Here is a 23,013-nt window from a genome sequence, read left to right as displayed (position 1 = left end):
AATACTCAGTATTCAGAGGTTTGAAAGTTTAGGAGGCAACCACCTCCATCTTGCTTTTACGTGCATCTGTCTCAGAGTTATCATAAGACTGTTTAACTCTGCTCCATCTAAAGCTCCACTGGTTAGTATTCTCCTTCTCCCAAAACCAGAACAAAAACTTCTATAACCTTAAAAACCCCAACCACTTCATCTTTTGGGATTAATCAAATCCAGACACAAAGGCATTCAGAGACCAACAAGAGACATGGAACTAAAAAAGTTGGGAAGAAGCAGCCTTCGTGGAAAACAGAGCAATGAAAAGCTAGGCAATCACTGAGCTAGAAATAAGTGCATAAAACGAAACTGGAGAGCATGCACAGAGACAAAAGAAACAAAACATTACAGGCACAGAGAGAAGATAAAAGGGGGCATGACACTGGAGGGCCCAAACTTTTGGGGAGTGGCAGAGGCCCACGAAAGAAGCAGAGACCAAGACAAAATAGATTCCAGCAAAAAGGCCTCAGCAGAGGCCTAGCAAAAATTAAAAAAAAAAAACCAACAAACTCCAAGCTCCGTGAAGAACTAATGAAAAAATTGCAGGACAGCGCATTGACAGAAACAGCGGGGAACATCTGGAAGAAGCGGAGGCTGCAAGCAAAGAGCAGAAACCAAAGGCCCGACGGGAGAAGAGGTGGGTGAGAAGGGCGAAAGGCACGAAGAGGAACGATGCAGCAATAAGAAACCAGAGAGAATGAGGGATGCACAGAGGAGAGGAGCCGGGCACCGCGGGGACCCGGCACGAAAGCGCTCCCGGCGCGGAGGCAAAAAATGGGAGCCCAGAGGAGCCTAGCCGGGAAGGGCTGGCTTGCGGGACGAGCACACAAAGGGGCCGGGCGGTGGGGGTGGGGGGCGGCCAGGCCGGCGGGCCGGGAGGCGCGGGGCTGAGCGCCGGCGGGCCCCGCGGGCGGGGAGGTGGAGCGGCTCTGGCGCGGATCAGCAGTTATAAATAGGGGCTGCCGGGGCTGGGAAAGGGGCCCGCCATCCCGGGCGCCGCCGGCTCCGATTGACCGCCGCTCCCCATGGCGGCGGGGAGCGAAGGTGGGAGGGAGGAAGGAGGCCACGAACCGCGCCGCCCCGGCGGCGAGGGAAGGTGCAGGTGGCCGCCTGGGCACCGCCCCCCCCCCCCCCGCCGGGGCTAACGACAGGCCCGGGATGAGGAAAGGGCAGGGAGCGGGTGGCCACCCCCTCGCCGCCCCGCGGCCGGTACCTGGTCGACGCTGGTGGCTGACATTCTTCACGGGGAGCCGCGATCCCCTCGCTCCGCTCCGCCTGGGCCTCGAGTGATTCCGCACGCCGGGGCCGCTAGCTCGCCCGCTCGCCTCCGCCCCGCCGCCGCCGCCGCCTGATTGTCGTCGCCGCCTCCGCCTGGGCTCGCCGCCGCCGCCGATCGCGTTCCCGCTGGAAAAAGCCGGCCGGCCGGACGCAGCGCCGCTTTCCCCCCCCTGCTCTGGGCTCCGCTTCCCCACAATGGCGGACGGGCTCCGGCTCCCACTTCCGCTCCGCGGCGCCCTGACCTTCCGCTCCCCCTCCGCCGGCGTCGCCACTGACCTTTCCCTTCCCGTCCCCGCCTCCATGTCACGTGGGGAGGGAAGCAGCCCCGCGCGCGCCCGCCGCCAGCGGCTCCGATGGCGCGGGGGTGGGGCCTGCGGCGCGCGGAATGGTAGGGGGCGGCTGCGCATGCGCGCGGCGGGGAGCAGGCGGAAGGACTCGGTGCCTGTCTCCCCTCCCCCGCCCCCGTCAGCCACGGAATGCGCATGCTCCTAGGGGACAGTTGAGGAATGCTCGGGGAGGGGGCGATAAATAACGTTCGTTGCCTCCGCTCCATTGCGCATGTGCTGGGGAGCCGCGGGAGGGAAGGGTGTGTAGTGCGCATGCGTAGAGTGGCGAGGCTGGTTAATGGGGATTTGGTCAGGCTGCCGTTACCGCCTGTGGTGGGTGCAGGCGGGCCCGTGTAGTCCTCTTGCCGCCGCCTCTGCCTGCCATCTTCCCTCCTCAGGTTTGTCGCGGGCAGACGTGGCCGTCCCGCCTTCCCCGCGGCACCTCCGGTCGCGTTTGATCGCGGCAGCTTTAGAGGGGAGTCGCCATTGCCGCAGGGCGCTGCCTGTGGCCGGAGCCCCGGCTGCGTAGGGCCTTCGGCTGGGTGAGCCCGTGGGTGGCAGGGTTACCTGCTTGTAACGTTTATCGTGCAGCTACCTCGGCCACTTTGCTCTGTCGTTGGCCTACGTTTGGAAGGCTGTGCTTTGATGCAGGTTTGGAGGGAGAGTGAACAGTGGTTTGTTAACTGCATTTTTTTTTTGTATGCAGCTGCTTTCATCTCCATCACTAATGAAACCTTAATCAGTGTAAACAAGTTCAGCAACTGTATAGGAGGTTCCTGTAGCACACAGCTCTCAAAGCCAAGGCCACTCCAACGATGACAGGGAAGAACTAAGCTTTTATAAACTTGGAATCTCAAAAGTCAGCATGGTAGTTAATATGCTGCTTAGAGTTTTGAGGAGAGAATGCCTTCAATTCAATATCATACATGGTGCAAGGGTACCTGTCAGGGCAATGGGAAGGTACATCGCTCAAGACTTCCAGACCGAGTCCCTTTTCAAACTCGGTGCATGTATTTTTTTTCATCACAAAGTAAAGGATGCCTTATTTTTTAGCAATTGCACAAAGTAATCCTGGGAAATAACTGAGTAAGTAGCAGTTCTGGATGAATTAAGTTATAGTGGATAATAATTTCTTACTGTTGTCAAAAAGTGAACATTATACTGGAAGTTACCCAAAATTGGTGTAGGTAAGACTTGGAGAGTGCTTATTTGTTCAGTTGTAGTGCAGTCTGTGATTTTGACAACCACTCATCAAGAAATGCAGTCCAGAGGGAAGCAAGAAGGATGATGAATGGTCAGGAAAAAAAGGTTTTAAAATAAAAGATTGAAAGAAATGGCCTCGGTTGGACTAGAAGAAGAATGAGGGCTGATATAAAGAAAGTAATAAAATATTTTTATGCATAAAAGAATATCATTTCTGTCTGCATTCTTTCAAACAGGATAGAATATCATGGATTTAAACTGCAGCTGTCAAGGCTAAAGCTGATCTTCTTTTATTACACCTGGATGAACTAGTCGACCTTTAGTCAATCTCCAGACTTAACTCCAGATAGGACTCCTAAAACACTACCAAAGCAAGCAAGACTGCACCACTCCCCCCACATAGCACTGCAGTTACAAAGCAGATGAGACCCTTAGGTTCAGGCTTTCAAATTATTTCTTTTTTATTTTCTGTTTTTCTACTCCATAGGCAGCTATGGCATGAGGAGATTCTCACTTCTTGGTGAAGTGGTTCTAGTTTACACGCAAAAAATAAAGATTGAGTAGGCAGAGGAAGAGTAAAAGTAAGTCAGAGCACAGGCACTTACATGGAAGGAGTGCTCACATTAGATAGTCTCCTTGCTAATAAGCTAGACGTTCATTTCTACCTTTGGTTTGCTGAGTTGTTTGTTTGTTTGTTTGTTTTCCTGGCGTCTTCTATCTTTATTTCATTTAACCACAGTGAAACCACTTCAACCCCAGAATACTTTTTGGTGTGGTCGTGAGAATTCTGCCATGAGAAATGTGGGTTCTAATCTCTTCCTACTGAGGAGAGAATTCAGATCTCAGCGTTTCGTAGGTCACAGGGACTACTAGCCATGGGTAAGTCCCACAAAGTTATATGAAACATTGAAAATTCCAGTTTTTATCTTAGAGACCTAAATTTGACATCAGAAAGACTCCATAAGAATCTGCTACATAAACCCATTAGATAATCTAGGCCAATTAAACAACAGGCTTTAAGCTATCTGGTTCATAGCACCTTGGCAGTTCTCAGAATTGTATCCTGAGACCTAGGAAGTGTATTTTTTTTAACCCCCTATGTTTAGCATCATAAAATGACAAAGTGTCAGTTTCCTAAATGGTTTTAGCCCTCCTGATTAGACAAAGAAGTCTGGAAAGTAAGCAACCAAGAACTTTGAAAATGAGCATCAGGAAAGTAGAACTCAAATTTATTATTTGTTTAAGATCTCATTGGTTTTGACCCAATGCCATTTGTTGTGAGGCTGACAGTTGGTTTTGAATGTTCAGAGTTTTAAACATTGCTTCTTTTATAGAAGTACCGTATTGCCTTTGAGAAAGTGCTGGCCCCTAGTGACTTAACAGCATCTGTTCAGTTGAATATCCAATGTAATAGTGGAATAAATAAAAGGAGTAGGAATTTCGAATTCAGTTTATAATGGTTGCTGTGATTTGTGTGACAAAAATCCAATGTACTGCAAACATTTCCAGTTTTTGATAATGCTGGTGTCTGTGCTGGGAAGTGATTCGACATTGTTCCTTCTTATCTATACCACTAGGAATGTGGTAGAGTGAAAATTATCCTTAAAGAGAGTGCAAGCTCAGCAGGATTCCAGTCTGCATTGCAAAAGTCTTAGGCTCAAATGAACCTTTTTTGATGGGGAATAATGCAAGCCTCAGAGGACTTGCTGGAATGCTCTGTGGCAATTAGTTCTGTAATATTATAGTTCCAGTTCCGGCCTTATGTGGCTCTAGAGACTTTGGAAGTATATACGGTTTGTTTTTTAAAATGCTTTTAGGCTTATTTTTTTTTTCCCTTCTAATTTTCCATCATCTGATAGTTGTGTTCAGGATTATCATTTGTGATCTGAAGTCTGATAGTTTGATTCCACCACCCTTTGCCATCAGATTACCGTATTCTGGCATCATGCATGCACATGACTTGCAGAGGTGATGCAGATGGAGCTATGTCTAAACCACTATGCCAGCAGTTCTCTAACTGGACTTAATTGGCCAAAGAGTGCCAACCAGCAGTAACACCCTCTTCAGGACTCCAATTCCTTGTGGTTATTTGAAACACATACCGAATGGATGTGTGCTCATGACCCCGAAAAGGTCTTGGGGCACTTCTGGAAGTGTAGCTCTAGACTACAACAGAGCTCAGGAGGAAGACAATTCCCTTTGATTAACCATGAAATCAGTAGGTCTGTATCAAAGTCTTCCCTTTTAAATTCAAGAAAACCTTTTGAATTTCTCTATTACTGCTTTCAGAGTAGTGATTGTACAAACCTAGAGGGCAAAAGGGTGACTGTGTTTACCCTTTTGAGATATATTTTTCCCTCCAGCTTCACTGGACAAAACCAGAAGAATGTATTTTAAAAATTAGGAAAACTTTATGGTAGTAATTTCTTTGAAAATTATAGAGATTTAAGACACAAGTTCTTAAGTGCTCAGAAAGTGTAGTGAGGATTCTTTTCTTAGCCACTAAAATATATATAAAAAAAGACTTAAGTCAAAATAAACATTATTTCCTCGTACATCTCAGAGGCTGTGACTGGACTCTGGTATTTTGTCAAGTCTTGACTGTGGACAGAAAGTGGCCCCAAGACTCACACATACTAATGCCAGACAACAGCCAGACTGGAAACAGCGTGATACCTGTGCTTCTCAGTGTAGCCTAACAGCTCAAAAAGATTACAAAAATACTCATTAAATAAGTAGAAAATACATGTTACTAGTGTTCGTCTGTTTCTACCACCTCAAAAATATATTAAAAAAAATGTATCAGTGGATCATGATCTAGCATTGGTGAAAGACCTTCTCCAAGGAGTGAGCTGGATTAAGTGGCCTCCAACTATCCCCACCAACCAATGTTTGTATGATTATCTGGGATTGAGAGAGTCTGCGGATGGTTCATGAGACCAAGTCAAAGCCCAGGTGCAGGTCATTGCTGAGGTACCTGCCTTCCAGAGTGTCCCAGTTATTAGCACACTTCCAGCTGCACCCTGGCATTATACCTGTGCTCCCTGGCTCTGGGGTCAAGAGACTGGGCCGCCCAACTTCATCTGGCATGAAGGATCATCACATTGGCAAAAGTCCTCAAAATGCAGCTACAAAGGAGTGAAAAACAGAGCTCGACTGCAGATAAATAAAAAATTTCCCTCCACACGTGAGGTTTAATAGTTCTGAGCTATCAAAAATAGGAGTATATAAAAGACTTTATCATATATAATTTAGTCAGTGGTAATTAAACAGCTACATGTTCTGCACCCTGTGTGAAATTCATTCCTGTGCTGAAGGCCAGGGCAGGTCCCAGATTCCAGCCGGCATTGTCTTCCACGGTTTGAATAGTTTTGAACAGTACAATAGCATCTATGGATTGGAGAATTTCAAAATATGCAACAGGCATTCTGGAAAATACACTGACCGTAAAAGACTGATAAAGTTGTACAATATGTTAATGTCATTGATGCACTTCTTGGGAATGAGGAAATACAGGCTTGCGCTTCTGAAAGGGTTTGGAGGAAAACGTTGCATGAAAGGACTGCTAAATTGTATGAAAGAGTGTAAACAATCATAGAATGAAGTTATAATTGATGGACAATTAAAATGTAATAGGTAATAGTTAACACTGTGACAGAGTTAAGCAGCTAAGTTAGTGTATGCTGTCTCTAAAAAAAGAGATCCTGGTGTTTAAATGATGATTTAGCTTCCTAAATACTTTGATTTTATTTCCGTATCCAGTTTTGGTGGGCTCCATTATCTGGGAGCATGAGGTAAGGCAGGAGCTTTCCACACTGCTAAGCTCTTTCCCAGATATATAGTACTGTAAAGTATTAGTGTATTTGATAACAGTGTGTGCGATTTGGCTTAAGGGAACATGTGGTCGCATATCACAGTAGGCTGGGTACACAACAATGATTAGTTGCTGACAGCTCTCCTTCTGAAAGACGGTATTAAAAAAAAAAAAAAAACAACAACAAAAAAATGCTGTATTGAAGCAGACAGATCTTGTAATGTACTACATACAGACCAAAATAATTTAGGTAATTTCAAAATAAAGATAAAATTGTGAGGATTAGTACATAGCACTTTTTACTTTCCATTCAGTCAACTAAAAGTAACAATGTTTCCTCATGAATGACGAATGTCTGTTCTTTATCACGACTTGTAGTTCTATATTCTGTACAAGAATCGATCTATTTTCAGTCATGGCTTACTGTAGCAAGTTAAATCTAGACTGTGAGTTTAGTGTAAAATGGGTGAAAAATATTTGCAACATACAAAAGTTAGAACTAAAAGGCTTTTTTTTTCCCTAAATATAGATTAATTGAATAAATAAATATCAAATACCCCTCACTGAACTAATTACATGATGGAGCCCGTAACCTGTTGGCTATTGTGAATCCTTTCTTATTTTACCAGCCTTACCAAAGAGAGATATACAATCCTTTCTACATCCTTGTATTTCATTCCAGACACAGAAACTGTCTATTTCTTTGACGCTTTTCATTAACCTAAGTAATCACATATCTGATCAGCTACTGGTTCAACACCATTAGTTCTAGTCCACTCAAAAGTATCTCCAGGGCGGAGAGCTCAGGATTAGTTTTTCTAAGCGTTGGCTTCTGCTTTCAGTTTTTTCACTAATTTCTCTTTGCCACTGTTTTGGTCTTTCAGCCATTGCTAACTGCATCTCGTAAATGGTGGTGTTGATTCTGGCATGACAGTACTTTCTCTTACTGTTGACACTTCAGAGTATTCTTTCTATTTTATATTTTAGTTGCATGATCATGGCCATCTCTGTTCCCTAATTTTAACTGAAAGGTCTGCACTGGCTAGCCCCCTGATTAGACAAGGCATAAGTACTCAGGTCCTCAGGGTTTAGTCCCACTCCTGAGTCAGGGCAAACTGAGTTTACTTTAGGCTGACAACCCATCACTTTAAAGATCTCAGTATTTTAATATTTTCAATCAAATCTCAGTTTCCTGCAACAATAAGTCTGAAGTCTTCCTGAAAACTGGTCTTCATAGGTAATATTTAATGTATGAATTTTATACTTTATGATGCAATGCATAGATTAAACAGAGAATAAGTAACCATCCCTTCATACTTAAATTAAATCAACAAAACCAATAAAATTTTTAATAAACTTATTGTATTGATTCATTTAATATTCTTTTTATTTTAGGAAATTGCTCAGATAGTAGGCCTATCAAGTGTCTCTAAGCATAATATACTAGATTTTCAAAAATTATATACTTAAATAATTGTATAGCCACATTTTACTGACCAGTGAACAAGATTAGAAGTCCCTTCTTTCTTTGGTTAGTTATTTTCCATTATTAAAATAATGACATCTCAGTCTTTCTCTCTCACTTATTTTCATTTAAAAGCAGAAGCTAATTTTTATTTTACTCTGGGAATTCAGATCATTAAAGGACACATCTCAATGTTTTGGGCCTGAGGAGTTGGGAAGAGAATATCCTATGCTGAGGCTCAGTAAGAGCCAAATTCTGTACATGGAACAGCTTGACAGAGTAATATATTTTCACCTTTATTAATTTTGTGGTTTTCAGAGCTGTCGTGACTTGCTATTAACGAGCAAATAGCAACATTTAAAGCGGGGAGATTGACAGCTGCCATTCCTACCTTCAAAAGCTAAAATATTTTGCTAATTGCTGGCTTTTTGTTTGGTTTTATTTTTTTTTTTTCTTTTGTCCTAGATCCACTAGGTGGTGCTTGAAATCAGCTACCCCGCTGTGACTCCCAGCCCATCTCAGAAATCATGGAACAACTGGAAATTATTGTGGCTATGAAATATTAAACTGTAATTCATTAGTCAAAACTCCAACAGGAATATCATTGGCAACAGGAATAAGATTGCTATCCAAGTGCTTGGGTTCCTGCTTTTCCAAAACCAAGTTTTCTGTTTCAGAAATAAAACTAGATATTCACCATTATGGAGATGTACTGCTCTCCATTATAAATTTCAGTGTTTCTTTGCTTCTGGTACTTTTAAAATAGATCATTTTCCATTAGTATTTTTGGCATTTGAAGAAAAAGTTTATGTCCAGACTCAAAGTGATTTGGATAAGTAGTTATTTAAATATATTAAATAACGACAAAGCTTGGCATTACTCAAGTGCTTCATCATTCCTGAAAGAAGTTGAACTTCCAGTAAGAAATTAAGGAAGACTGCTGCGATGTTACTGCGCATGGCCGGGAGAAGGGGCAGGAAGGTACTTACCGCCAGTTATGCTGGTATGAATTAAAAGCACTATGCCAAATTCCTCCTGGAGACCAAGGCTTGTTTTCTGAGGTTAGTCTTTAGCCATTTGCTGTGCAATCACTCTTCCTAACATACACCAGCTTCTTCAGAGCTTTAAAGAAAAGCAGAGCTGCTACAAACTTCTCTGTCAGCTATGCACCAGGCAGTTGCCTGATAATTCCCCTGCCTTTCAGTCTGACAGTACAAGCTTCTAGCATAATTGTTCCTGACATTGCTTCTCTATCAAAGAGGATGTTAGTCCTGACAAACACCTCCCCAGTGCCCCGGTGGGAGCTCTGGAGCCCCTCCAGCTGCCAGGAGAAGCTGTGACATCTTCAGCCCTCGGCCCAGTCTGATTTCCTCTTCCTCGAAGGTGAAATTCTGGCGATCCAGGCTTCACTCACCATGTGTTTTTGAGGGAAGTGCCCCTCAAAAGGCGTTTCCCTGTTCTTTGGAGACCTCAAGAGAACAAACTCCTCTCATGGTGAGCAGAGAATAGATGGAGAAGGAGACAGAGGAACCACGATGAATGTCTTCCTGTCCTTTTGGCTTGCCTACGGTGCTGGACAGGTGGCTGAGGGACGCTGCCTCGGCCATACTGGTGTAGTGCTGACACTTGCACAGCCCATGCAAGTCTTGCCTGACAAGTAGGCCAGTAAAGGTGAGAGCCATGAGAGGGCTCTGATTTCCAGGGCAGGTATAGGAGGGCATCAGTTTGGGGGTGAGGGAGCTGGAGAGCTGAAATAGGAGAGGCTGCTGGGAAAGTGAAGGTAATAATGAGGACTGGGGAGGAATTGGAGGTGCTGCACAAGTGAATATTGAGGGCTGGCATGAAAGAAATTGGAAATAAGCACAGTGGAATAGTTTAAGAGACACAGGACACAGTCCCACCTCTGTGCCTGGCAAGGCCATGGAGCAGATTCTGCTGGAAACCATCCTAAGGCACGTGGAAAATAAGGAGGTGATTGGTGACAGCCAATATGGCTTCAGTAAGGGCAAATCATGCCTGACCAATTTGTTAATCTTCTATTATGAGGTTACAGTATTGGTGGACAAGGGATGACCAACTGATGTCATTTAACACTGTCCCGCAAGACATCCTTGTCTCTAAACAGGAGAGACATGGATTTGATGGATGGACCAGTCGGTGGACAGGGAATTGGCAATTGGCTGGATGGCCACACTCAGAGAGTGGTGGTCAACAGCTCGATGTCCAAGTTTGTTACAGACTGGTGTAACAGTGGTGTTCCTCAGGGGCTGGTGTTGGGCCCGGCCCTGGTGATATCTTTGTTGGCAACATGGACAATGGGATAGCGTGCACCCTCAGCAAGTTTCCTGATGACACCAAGCTGTGTGGTGCCGTTGACACACTGGAGGGAAGAGATGCCATGCAAAGTGACCTTGACAGGCTTGAAGGGTGGGCCTGTGCAAACCTAATGAAGTTCAAGAAGGCCAAGTGCAAAGTTCTCCTCATGGGTTGGGACAATCCCAAGAACAAATATAGGCTGGACAGGGAATGGATTGAAAGCAGCCCTGAGGAGAAGGACTCAACATGACTCAGCAATGTGCGCTTGCAGCACAGAAAGCCAACCACATCCTGGGCTGCATTAAAAGAAGCATGGCCAGCAGGTCAAGGGAGGTGATTCTGCCCCTCTACTCTGCTCTCATGAGACCCCACACAGAATACTGCATTCATCTCTGGAGCCCCCAACATAAGAAGGACATGGACCTGTTGGAGTGAGTCCAAAGGAGGGCCACAAAGATGATCAGAAGGCTGGAGCACCACTCCTATGAGGACAGGCTGAGAGAGTTGGAGCTGTTCAGCCTGGAGAAGAGAAGGTTCCAGGGAGACCTTATAGAAGCCTCCCAGTACCTAAAGGAGGCTTATAAGAAAGTCGAGGAGAAACTCTTTAGTAGGGCCTGTTGCAATAGGACAAGGGGTAATGATTTTAAAACAGAGGGAGGTAGATTTAGACTAGATATAAGGACAAAAGTTTTTACAATGAGGATGGTGGAACAAAGGAACAGGTTGCCCAGAGAGGTGGTGGATGCCCCATCCCTGGAAATATTCAAGGCCAGGTTGGAGAGGGCTCTGAGCTACCTGATCTGGTTGGAGATGTCTCTGCTTCTTGCAGGGGGGTTGGACTAGATGACCTTTAAATGTCTCTTCCAACCCAAACTATTGTATGATTCTATGATTTAGGTGTAACAAAAAGTCTGGTTTGCTCATCACCAAAGCACAAAGACTCTTTTCACCACAAGGGTGGGAAGCAGAGTAAGATATATAAACTGGGGTGATGTATCTGAGATGCTAATCTTTCACCCTCAGTATGCCTACACCATGTCAGGTATTTTTCATGTTTAAAACATAGTCTATGAAGAAATAGCCTAAAGATATTGATCTCGCAGAAAAAAAAAAGAAAAATTTGGGTCACTGGAAAGATATAGTGAAGAAATTAATCATAAACTCAGCATTTTGTGCAAAGATGATTTATAGGACATGAAAAAATAGGCTTAATTATCTGCAGTGCATCTTGGAATAATGCTGATATCAGTAATCTGAAATATGCAGATTAAGAAATGTTAGTGCAACTCTCAATTAATATGAAGTTGATACTTCAATGGCTTCCTCCTTTTCTTTTTCTTTCTTACTGTAGTTCTGAAATGGATACACAAGTTTTATATATATACTAATATACTGTTTTCTTTCTTGAGTTTGTGGTTGCTGCTAAAGTTTAACACCACTTTTAGTTTTGTATCTGAGTATCTTCATTTTTCAATATGTGTACTGCCAAAAATTAAAGTTTTTTTTTTTTTTTAACCTAGAAGTCACATTTCGGTTGATAGAGTTAGTTTATTTTATTCTTTAATTAGCTTATGTACTTATTAAATGGAGTAGGGGTGCAGGTAACAACCTAATTCTTATTTTACTGCTTCTGTTTCATTTTCACGGCTAAAGAGAAGACTGCTAAAATATTTGCTCAGATTATGTCAGTGGCAGAATCGCCAGAAGAGACCAGCGACATGAGTCTGCTGCATAGGCAGGGCCAGAACTGTAGGCGGTCATCTCAGCAGAGAGCCAAGAAAGAAGCCCTTGGCTCTGTGAGTCCTCAGAGAAGGAGAAAGCTACTCCCTGTGCCAGGCTCAGGATAGAGCATCTCCAAATCCAGATGGAGATCCAGAACATATGCTGATCTCTGATCTTTAACATCACAATTACTGTTATCAGCTGTAATAGGATTTGAAGAGAAAGAATTCAGGTTCAAGAGCTGAAAAAGCACTGAACAGATCATATTTGCCCTGGTAAGACCTCAGCTAGAAACAAGAAAGAGTTCATTTCTATTTCAGTGGCATAAGGTTATGTTAATTTTCACCTGAGTCAGTCTGAGGACAGAATTGCAGAAGTGTATCTTGATAGAAAGCCAGACCAACACAGCCTTTGTCAACGGAAAGATAAATGCTTTGCTTTGCAGGCTTTTTAAAAGTTAGTGAAATAGTTAAAGATGTCCTAAAAAGAGAGTTTCTGTAGTTTTTTTTTAACAGGCTCTCTCACAGAATGAAGATGATTAAAGAGGATGAATAATAATAAATTTTGCTATAATTACACACTGAGTATGTAAGGAAAACAAGCAAACAAAAAGCTGGAGTGGCTGTTTATCCAAATAGAAGGAGGTTGGTAACAGGCCATCCCTAGGATCTGGATTAAGACCATATTATTTTTGTTTGGAAGCAAAACCTTTTACCTACTTAGTCTAAAAATAGGCTAATATGAGATGGAAATAACTCTTTTAGAAATAAAAGTTAAGATACCTTACTCCTTTGCAAGAAGACAGAGTTGACTAATAACTATTCTGAGACAGAACACGGTATGTGCTCTGTTTTGTGGTTATATTGGCTTCTCACATACATGTCAAATACTGTTTATTTCTATGCCACTTGTCATACTCTTTTAGGATTGTCACATTCACTTCTCACATCCAAAATATTTAGCACTGGCAACTAACTTATTAGTATGTCTGCCTGGCTTCGTCTCATGGATCATTAGCCAACAGTCTCCTCCTTGTAGCCCAACCCTTCTCTGCCTCCTCTTTGATCCCATGGCAGATGTCATGTCTCTGCCTGTCATTCTGGCTATACCTGAATATCTGTCAGGCTCCTTTTTATCCTCATCACTAGTTCATACCTCTTTTTTACTAATTCCCTCTGCATAACATACCCAGGATAGATTTTTTTTTTGTCTACCCACAAAACTGAAGTTCTCACATCTATTGAGATCTTTTTCTAGTCCCGTGAAAATCAGTCTTGCCCTGCTCATACCTACCCATAGGGCTGCTGTGAAGATTGCTTTTTGCCACATCTGAAAGTGTTAGCTCTCTGTATGCATCCTTACTCCCATTTCTCTGTCACATCAAACCTAAAAAGCTTATCCTCAAATCAAATAACAGCTTTTCTTTAGCAGTTACTTAGAATTAGGTGCAGGCCTCCTTACTGTTGGGAAAAGCTCCACAAAAGGAGTTTTCTCCTTTCAGTCCCTCCTTGAAGCTCATCTGGGATATGTCCAGGCTTCTCAAGACCTAGGTTGCAGACATGCAATAATTTAGGCTTATTGTTTTGACCAGTATGGTTTCACTGTTTTCTTATCCTTTATCTAACTCTGTCTTTTTGTGTCTTTTTTTACATGTAGATGCAGGCTGCCTGAGGCCAGGGACCAATTTAAAGGTCCATTCCAACCCAAAGTATTTTATGATTCTATGATTCTATGTTTCTGTATGTGCACAGAACCTAAGACTATAGGGTAATGCAGTAACATCAGCCATAGTAGTAATACCATCAATGCATAGATAATACTATTCATCTGACATGTGTTTCAGGAATCACAGACATCTGTTTGGGTTAACCACATAGTGAAACTACTTTCTTAGTCTTTCTGTGTTCATGCATTTCATTTAGTTTCACTTATAGGATACCAAGTTCCCCTGCCTGGACAGCTGAAAGGAGATCACAGGGAAGGACCATTTCAGTGTCTAAGGTTAGTTCTCTCTTCTGGCTACCTCCATGCACTAAAAGAAAGGAAAACATTATCAGAAGATAGAAATGGCTGTAGTATATTTCCTGTAATGGTGCCACTACAGAGACTCTGAGAATTATTAGTATAGGCAATATAGACAGCATCATCATTCTTTTTAGTTGATTTCACTGAAGAAACAGTAAAAACAAATCGAGAATAAAAATACCTAATTCATTTATTAAGTCAGCTGAGTCAGTGAACACCCAGTGATTGCCAACCTGGATTAAAGGTTATATGTCATTCAAGGACTCAAATATTGTTTCACTTGGCAAGCAAGAGTCTAACTAAACAGGATTTCCCTGAAGGTAGCAAGGAAAGATGATGCAATGTGGTTATTTATTAGCTTTGGTTTTACTGTCAGGGAGATGGGCAAATAATGCCCTAATGCTTAGAATTTAAATGGGCCATACTATTTGCACTGCTTAGTCTCTGTCCAACTTCTTTGTAAGTTCCTAGAGATAAACTTCTCAATAAGCATAATTTTTTGAAGTCCTTTACTCTTTTTTTGGTACTTTATGCCTGTTTAAGCACTTTTTAAGATCAAGTAATTCATTTAGGTTTTGCAGTAAAACTACTCAGAACCATTTCTTTGCAGAAGATATTCCTTACTTAAACTCAAAGTTTTCACAACGGTCTGTCGATTTGGATGAGTTTTTTTCCTGAAATGTCCCATGTTGACTGTCTAGTCACTGCAAGTGCAATACCTAACTATACAGCTGACATTTTAAATCCATACCCAAGGATTTTGACACAGTATGCTCTCATAGGTGTTGGTTTTTACAGTACAAAATGAAAGCAAATTTTTGTAATCTTGGAGTGCAGTAAATGGATGGTTGTCCTCTGGACAGATTTATTTACATCTGTAGCTTAAACTTGTTATTTGAAAAACAGATTAAAAAAACCTCTTATTTCCAGGTTTTTTTTTTTAATAACAATTTATAAGTAATTAATATTCATCTTAAAAAGCAACTTTCCTGGCAAAAAATAAATACTGAGGGTGAGATGTTGGACCTACTGATGGAATCTGCTTTCCATTAGACTAGAATAAATTAATTTTGATAGAGGTGTATACCAGCGTTACTTTCACAATGCCCAGCAGACACAAGTAACACATCTATACTTGTAGTCACTCTGCCCACTTTCCTCTGCAATCCTTCTTGCAAATAGTTATCAGCCAGAATTTGCTCACAGGTCTTGACAGCATCAGTACACCTTATCTACCATGGCATATGGCTCTTTGCTACACGCCTCACATATAGAAGTAATGCACACCAAATGAAGACTTGCCTTGACTGTGCCTTTGCAAAATTTCACTGGTTGTCTTCTCTGACGTACCATATGTTTTAAATGGCTATACAAAATGTGAGATCTCTTATCCAATATATTTTTTTTATTTGCCTGGATCAATGTAAAAACATAGGAACATTGCTTCAGTGTTGACTGGCATCAACCTAAGGCTTTGTTAGATTTTACCATTAAGACAATGCATATGAATTAAGGGATCTGATGTTATAACTTGAAATTTTTCAAGGTTTTGAGACATTATCTTTGCTTTTATGTAAGCTTTATAGACTCTTTTAAATCAGTGCCAAAACTCCTATCAGCTACTGTTTTAAATACAGCAAGTGGGATTAAGGCTACTCAAGTGATACAGCAAATCCTATTAAAGTAATTTAGGTTAGACTTTTAATGTTACTTAGGTACATAATTCTCCTTTTATCCTAGTTAAGATGAGCTGCATAAATAAATTTGCCGCTCTGCATCTTAGGAGCTTTTGAAAATCCCACCCACTAACATACAATCCACAGTTTTGCATGACTTACAGATCTGATTTCCCAAGGAAGTAAATGTGATCACATTGCCTGCCCATCTATCTGCCCCATCAGTCAGTCTCTGATCTGTCTCTCCCTCTCAAAATTTTTGAAGCTGACAGATAACGTTGACTACATTTGACAGAAAGGCAAGGGCCCAAAGGCATTAGCTCCTTACAAAGTCTAAGGATTGGAGAAAGGACAGAGGCGACCTTCTCTCTCCTCTGGAGAGCTGCAGCATGAGCTCAGCTGTCTTCACTTCTCTCTTGTCCACTCAGGTTCACTGATCAGCACGTACATGGGTCACAACCAGCATAGCACCACCTCTGTCTCTGCCAGATGGAGGGTCTGACCTTGGCTCCAGGAACAAACCGCACAGCAAAGGCAGCTGGCACCACTCAGCTGAGGATGGTGGAGGAACTTGAAACACAGGCCCACTGGAAACTAGGCTGCATTGGTTTTGTCGTTTCAAAACACTCACTTGCTAACTTCCAATAGTGTTCCAACAGTGAACAGTATCTTCTCAACACACCTTCTGGAAAAATGCTCTTGAAAACCACATAGTTCTTCTGAAATGGGATAGTGGTTTGGTCACGTCTAATTGGTTTGATATATCCTAGAACTGCTTGTTAAAGTATCTACTAACAAAATTGATTAACAGCATGATTTAAAAAATAAATAAATCTTGAGGTTCACAAGAGAAAATACTTACAAACATATTTTAGAAAGGAAAAAGAAAAAAAAAAAGAAATTGCAATACTGCATTTGCTGCATTGTAAAATGAATTGTTATAACTTTAGATACAGCATAATGTCTGATTATTGTAAAAATTGATCTGCACAAGAATATTCCAACAATATAAGTAGTAGTAGACCATAGCTTAATAAATATCTCAGTGTTTTCTAGAAAAAAAAAAAATCTCTCCCTTCCTTATAACTTAGGAAGAATGATTGTGATATGTCTCCCATTCTTTTAAAGTATGATATACTGGATCCTCTCCTATTTGGAATCAGAATGACAACTGCAAAAATTCATTAAGAGAGATGATTTATTTAAAGCATAGGCAAAATAAAAACCTAAACCCTAATAAAATGCAAGACCCAAGGAAAAGTTTGCATTTAGTTTGCTGAGGTATATAATATTATAACAGATATAAAACTAAAAGGACAGGAAAATGCATCAGATTATCTGGTATGCAAATGAAAGGTAACCATGCATGCTTAGTTTTTGTATTTCTGCATGCACAATGTGTTCATGGTGCACCTGGATAAATTTTTGTAGTATTTGCAGGTGCCCTTTTCAGTGTTATTTACAGGCTTTAACTCTCAAATGATTTTCCCAGTGCCTCAGAGGACCAATGCTATATATTCTCATGTGAAAAGCATGCAGGAGGTCTAACTGGTTTACTCAGAATCTTTAAACTTCACAGATTTCTGAGGGAAGTGAATGTCTTCAAAGCTTCACAACTTCCATTGAACAAAGTTTACCATGTACTAATTAATTCCCTGGAAAATGCTTTTAGTAGTCTTTGCAGTGCCATCTTATTTGCCAAAAACATTATTTTTTTCTGTGACTCTCTTTACAGTTAGATCAGATAAATGAAAATCGCGTCAATGAAAATCTCATCAATGTCATCCTTATCTCCACAGCACTGGTAATCAACAATATTCATTGATCACCAGAGAAATTGCAGACATGTTGAGGATATAAAATTAACTACTAATTTTGGTGAGGTTATTGAGATGAATAGCACAGCAGTTAATTTCATTTCTAAGGTTTAAATTTCTACAGCAATGGTTTTCAAGCTTTTCCACTCCTGAAGCCCCTTCACTCTTTGTCTTCCAGTCCCCTTCTCATTTTCCTGGAATCTAAATCAGACCCTTAGCCCATGTAGCAACATGCCTGATACTGGGTAGGTTTGGGTGGACAAGCTGATGATAATAAAATTCTGATTACGAACATTTCAAAGCTGTTGAACAGTACAGAGATAATGTTCATCTAGCAGTTGACTTGTTCCCTGTTTCATTTTGCTACAGTGTGAGGAGAACGAAACCCTTCTGTTTGAGAATTATGTTGAAGTGCGGTATTTCATGACCAAATCAGTGAAGGACATCAGGTACCTTACATGAGAATTAGGTACCTATTAGGTACCTATTTAAATTCCAGTAACGAGGTCTGGTAGCTGCTCATGAGAGCTGCCTAAGCCAATTGCAGGGGCTGCTTTTAATGGATACTCAGGATTTTTCAGTCCTTACAGTGCTAAATAAATCACTAGATACCTCATGTATAAACCCCACTTGGGTTTACAAACTTCAATTCTACAAATGCTTTCTACGTATATTTTATTTACTATATTAAAAATCTCGGTGGTTTAGACAATTAGAATTCCTGCACATTATAGGCTTATATAGTCTCTATATTTATATAACTTCTTGAGGCTGCTTCTAATATATAGGGATCAAGCTCATTTTTCAAGCTTTTCCTCTATAAATAACTTATTTGGAATGAGAATAATTTAAGTTTGTTCCGAATTTGTGTTATAACATTGCATCTCTAGTTATAAATCACTGCTGAACTTCATTGGTTGTAATATCTGTCTATGCCTACTGTCAACAGTACTGATGTTCTCTTATTGTTATTTTCTTCCTAGTTTTTTCAGAGACAAAAATCTTTGTTAGATGTACACTTCTGTCTTTAGATAGAATACAGTGTTTTAATTCAAAAGTAAACTTATTTAATACATACATCTCAGTAGTTTCTATGTATTAAATTATATTTAATACATTTCTTATTTCTAAAGTAATAGTTTGCCAACAACTGCTGCAAATAACTACTGCAGATATTTTATTTTTTCTGAAATGTTCCCTTTTTGAAAGACCAAAATAACATTTTTCTGTGCCTTTGAGGTTTCCATGCCTCATGCAGACTTCTAATGCAACAGCAATTTTTATTCAGTGACAGGAGAACTGTTTGGCACTCCCTTCTTCTGGATATCTTTGTGCATTATTTCTAAAACACATAAACAGTTCTTAAAGCAGGATCCTGAGCCAAAGTTCCTACTCCTATGTGCTGTTTAGTACTCTGATTGCTATGCTACCTTGTCAGGTTCATCTTATTATGCCCTAAACCCCAAATAATCCTAATGAATCATGTGCACGATAGCTCAGGGACGGAGTGTTCTCATAGTTTTCTTTTACAGCATTTAAGGCATGTTTTTTGGAGACAAGGATTTGAAGGCAGAGGGAAGAATCAAACTTGGAACTTTTACAGTCCTGGCAAATGTTGTAACCATCAAGTTGGCATTAATATGAAACAGCATGTCCCCTTCTCCAGTGACTGTGTTTTAATTACAGAAATTTATTTTCAAGTTTCTTTTTTTCTTTTTGACATATTTTAGTGCAGAACTCTGAGGTAGGCACATCTTGAGAGCGCAGAGTCAGAACCTAACTCCTTGGCTAGTAAAACTCCATTTAGGTCATCTCAGACAAAAATTTGTGAAGTTAGGGCACTGGATCCTGCTTCTGTGCCAGGGCTTGTATTTATTACTCTGTGTATCCTGCTGCCGACCGTAAACAGGACTAAAATGTCAACAGGACAAAGTAGTTGCAGAGTGCAATTAAGTTCAGTACAAGGCAGCAAATAACCAAGCCTGAAACAACACGCCTTGATTAAGTACTTGGCATTAAAGGTAAAGGAAAGGGGAACTTGCTACGACAATTCATCACCCGTAGACGGCTGCTGCTGCAGCTGTAACGCAGGCAGTAACCGTAAGCTAGAATGCATGCAGGAAGGACAAGGCATGTGAATGCAGAAATATTCACCCTATTGATTTGACTGGTTGATTTTGCTCTCAGCTTTCCGGTGGCTGTCAGCCCCACAGCAACCTGAGCATCTTTTATCACTAGTATGCTTATACAGTGGAAATGTTGACAAGCTGCAAAAGCAGCAAAAAATTGTGAGCAGAGGTCCCAGGGAGGGACACCACAGCCAGCCAGACCAAGCACACGGTCACAAACAGAGGTTGTGAAACACACAGATGCAGGGAATAACAAGAAGTTTGCTGAAGAGCTGTTGTTTGCTGGTTGTTGGTTTTTTTGGTTTTTTTTTTTGGCTTCTCCTTACCACCAGTTTACAGAAGCTTTTCAATGAAAACCCAGTGAAATTGATTAAATGTCAACTAAAGATAAGTGATAGGTGGAAAATGCAAAAGCTGAAATCAAAGCCTGAATTATTTAATTAAATATACAGCCGATGGGTAGATCCTTCCCCATATGTATAGGCACAGATTTATTTGAAAGTAGGAAAGGTGAGGGTTAAGGAACCTACACAACAAGTCTTTAAACACATACAGTGTGATGCATATTCTCCCAGCCCTGTGTCAGGGCTGGGGCTAGCTAGCCCTTATTTCTTCCATAACATGCCCAGACTTTGAGGGGATGCCCGTAAATCTGAGAGTAAATAAACCCTCAGTTCTGCAAATGGTTTGAGGCAGATGATTCATACTCTTGCTACAGCAAGACAGTAGGATCAAAGTCTTCCCCCTTCATCACTCACTCAGTCCTTGAGTTACCCTGACAGTTCCTGATCATGAATGTTTTTCATCATCTCTTCACACACCAAGGACTGCAGTGACTTACAGAGCAGAATAAAATAGATATCATTTAACTAGAAGCTTGGCCTGTGCTTAAACTATGCTTTCCCCATGTTATATTTACATCAAAATGGTTTTGCAAATAATCTATTGTGCTGTAAAAGGAAAGACAAGTTCCCTGCCAGTGTACCTACCATCAAGTGTCAGCTGAGATTGCCAAAGTATATTATATCATAGAGCAAGACTTTTAAAGGCTACTGCTAAGTTGCTGAGTCACCAACCGACCCTGTTAAACAGTATATTACGAACTTTAAGGTCTAGTACAATAGCGAAAGGTTTGCCAAAGTTTTGAGCAATGCTATCAGCACCAGTGAGCAGGCAGAAAAGAAGGATGGATTATGGAGACATTCAGACAAAAAGCAGAAAGCATTTACTGCAACAACCAGGGCTGTCACACCTTGGGTTTTTTCCATGTAACATGCAATTTTATGACTCTCTAGTTAATAAATGGTAACATAATTCTTCCCAAATGTCCATCCACCCTGGTATATGTGATAAGCTTGAATCATAGAAGAATCATAGAATCATAGAATAGTTTTGGGTTGGAAGGGACCTTCAAAGGCCATCTAGTCCAACTCCCCTGCAAGGAGCAGGGACATCTCCAAACAGATCAGGCTGCTCAGAGCCCCATCCAACCTGGCCTTGAATGTTTCCAGGGATGGGGCATCCACCACCTCTCTGGGCAACCTGTTCCAGTGTTCCACCACCCTCAGTGTAAGAAATTTTCTTCCTTATATCTAGTCTGAATCTACCCTCTTTTAGATTAAAACTAAAAATATATCTTATCTTATCCCTTGTCCTATCGCAACAGGCCTGTTTCCAACAGGCCCTAAACGAAAAAGTTTGTCCCCCTCTTTCTCATAAACTCCCTTTGGGTACTGAAAGGCTTGAGCTTTTGATTTTTTTTTTTTTTGGTAGAGTAGGGTTATCTTGTTTTAGTTCTGGATGCTTCTTTGAGGAGAAAACCAAGAGGAAAGAGCAAGCCATCTAGCACACTGTAAAACTGCTCTCCCAATTATTATCTTTATTTCCTTACACACACCTCTGCATTTACAGTTTTGAAATATGTGAATTCATAGTAAAAAAAACAAAGATCTGAAAATTAAACATTGCACAATGGCTTTCTCTGCACAAGTTTAAGCAAGTTAACTAGAACTTAATTTATAGACATGCTGACTCCCTGCTGTCCTCACTAACTGAAATTAAGCATTCAGCATTTATGAAAGTTAAACTCTTAATCTTGATCCTATTGAGATTTTTATGCCAATGCTAGCTTAAATGCATGTGCATGGAAGACAAGGACCTTCTATTTATCTGTATCATTCACAAAAAGAATATACAACTATTACTGTAAAGTTGATACTCAAAAACCTTTATGATTTTTATAGTGTCCTATTAAAACAGGAGCACAGACCATTGCCTCTTAAGGAAAAGACTTCAATGTTGGTCTTTCTTTTCCCATTTGCTTCAGAAACTTTGCTATGGATATACTACTAACTTTCACAGCTCTTACTCCCTGATCTTTTGAACTTAAAATCATTTTAATGCCTTAGAAACATCCTATAATATAATAGTATGAACTTTGTATTGATACATAATTTCTTATTATATACAATGTATCAGAAAGGCGATTTTTTAAATTTTTTTTTTTTTTTTTTAAGTTGCAAGTAAGAACCCAGTCTTGGTGTAAATACTTTTCATATGTCTTTGACTGGAAAAAAATATCTCTTAAGTCACAGGTAATGTCTACAAAATCTCCGCAAAAAAAAAAGTTAAGTTTGCCTGCAACATCAGTTTGTGACCCAAGACCTCACTTCTGGGCCAAGTGCTCACTTACGCTGCATACCCAAAGCCGTTCTGCCCATTTTGCAAATGAGCCTATGAGATCCTTGGTGCAACTAAGTGGATGGGAGATTGGAAGACATACCACAGTTCTTCATGTATGAAGACAGGTAAAGAAAAAAACAGCTTAAGCAGATAGAGGTGAATTCTTTAAGCTCCAGAAAGGTATTGTTCCTCTCACCTTTTATATACACATATGTGTATAAAATGTGTGTGTATGTCATTTTGCAGTCAAAGATAGTTGCCTATACAATCCTTGAAACCTTGCCACAGAAGACCTGTTAAAGTTATGATACAGATTTTACACAGATGTGAGGCTTCTGCTGAAGGAGGGCAAATTCCAGGTACCTGGGAAAAGTCTGTTTGTCACAGGAGTACACCAAAATGGAACATCTAAGAGATATTGCCACAATTTCAAGTCTTGGTTGTAGCAGTAATCATCATAGTCCAAGGACACAAACAAGGCAAAGTTTACAAACAGGCATATTTTATTTAGACAGAGCTTTCAGGCA

General features: G+C 41.0%; 1 protein-coding gene across 4 annotated transcripts in view; it reads right to left on the bottom strand.

The window, feature by feature from the left end:
- Positions 1–1,545, bottom strand: part of YTHDF3 (YTH N6-methyladenosine RNA binding protein F3) — a 47,225-nt gene extending 45,680 nt beyond the window's left edge. For all 4 annotated transcript variants that reach the window (XR_015257704.1, XM_086740870.1, XM_086740872.1 and 1 more), the window contains exon 1: positions 1,247–1,545. Coding sequence is in view for 2 of the 4 variants with exons in the window: in XM_086740870.1 (XP_086596996.1) it covers positions 1,247–1,270 (24 nt within the window). In the remaining 2 variants the exon portion in view is untranslated. The remainder of the gene's footprint in view (positions 1–1,246) is intronic.
- Positions 1,546–23,013: the final 21,468 nt, after the last annotated feature.

This window comes from Chlamydotis macqueenii, chromosome 2 (genome assembly GCF_036417535.1).
Source record: "Chlamydotis macqueenii isolate bChlMac1 chromosome 2, bChlMac1.mat, whole genome shotgun sequence".
Classification (NCBI taxonomy): Eukaryota; Metazoa; Chordata; class Aves; order Otidiformes; family Otididae; genus Chlamydotis; species Chlamydotis macqueenii.
The sequence above is the reverse complement of the archived record's forward strand: the minus strand, read 5'-3'. Positions and strand labels throughout refer to the sequence as shown.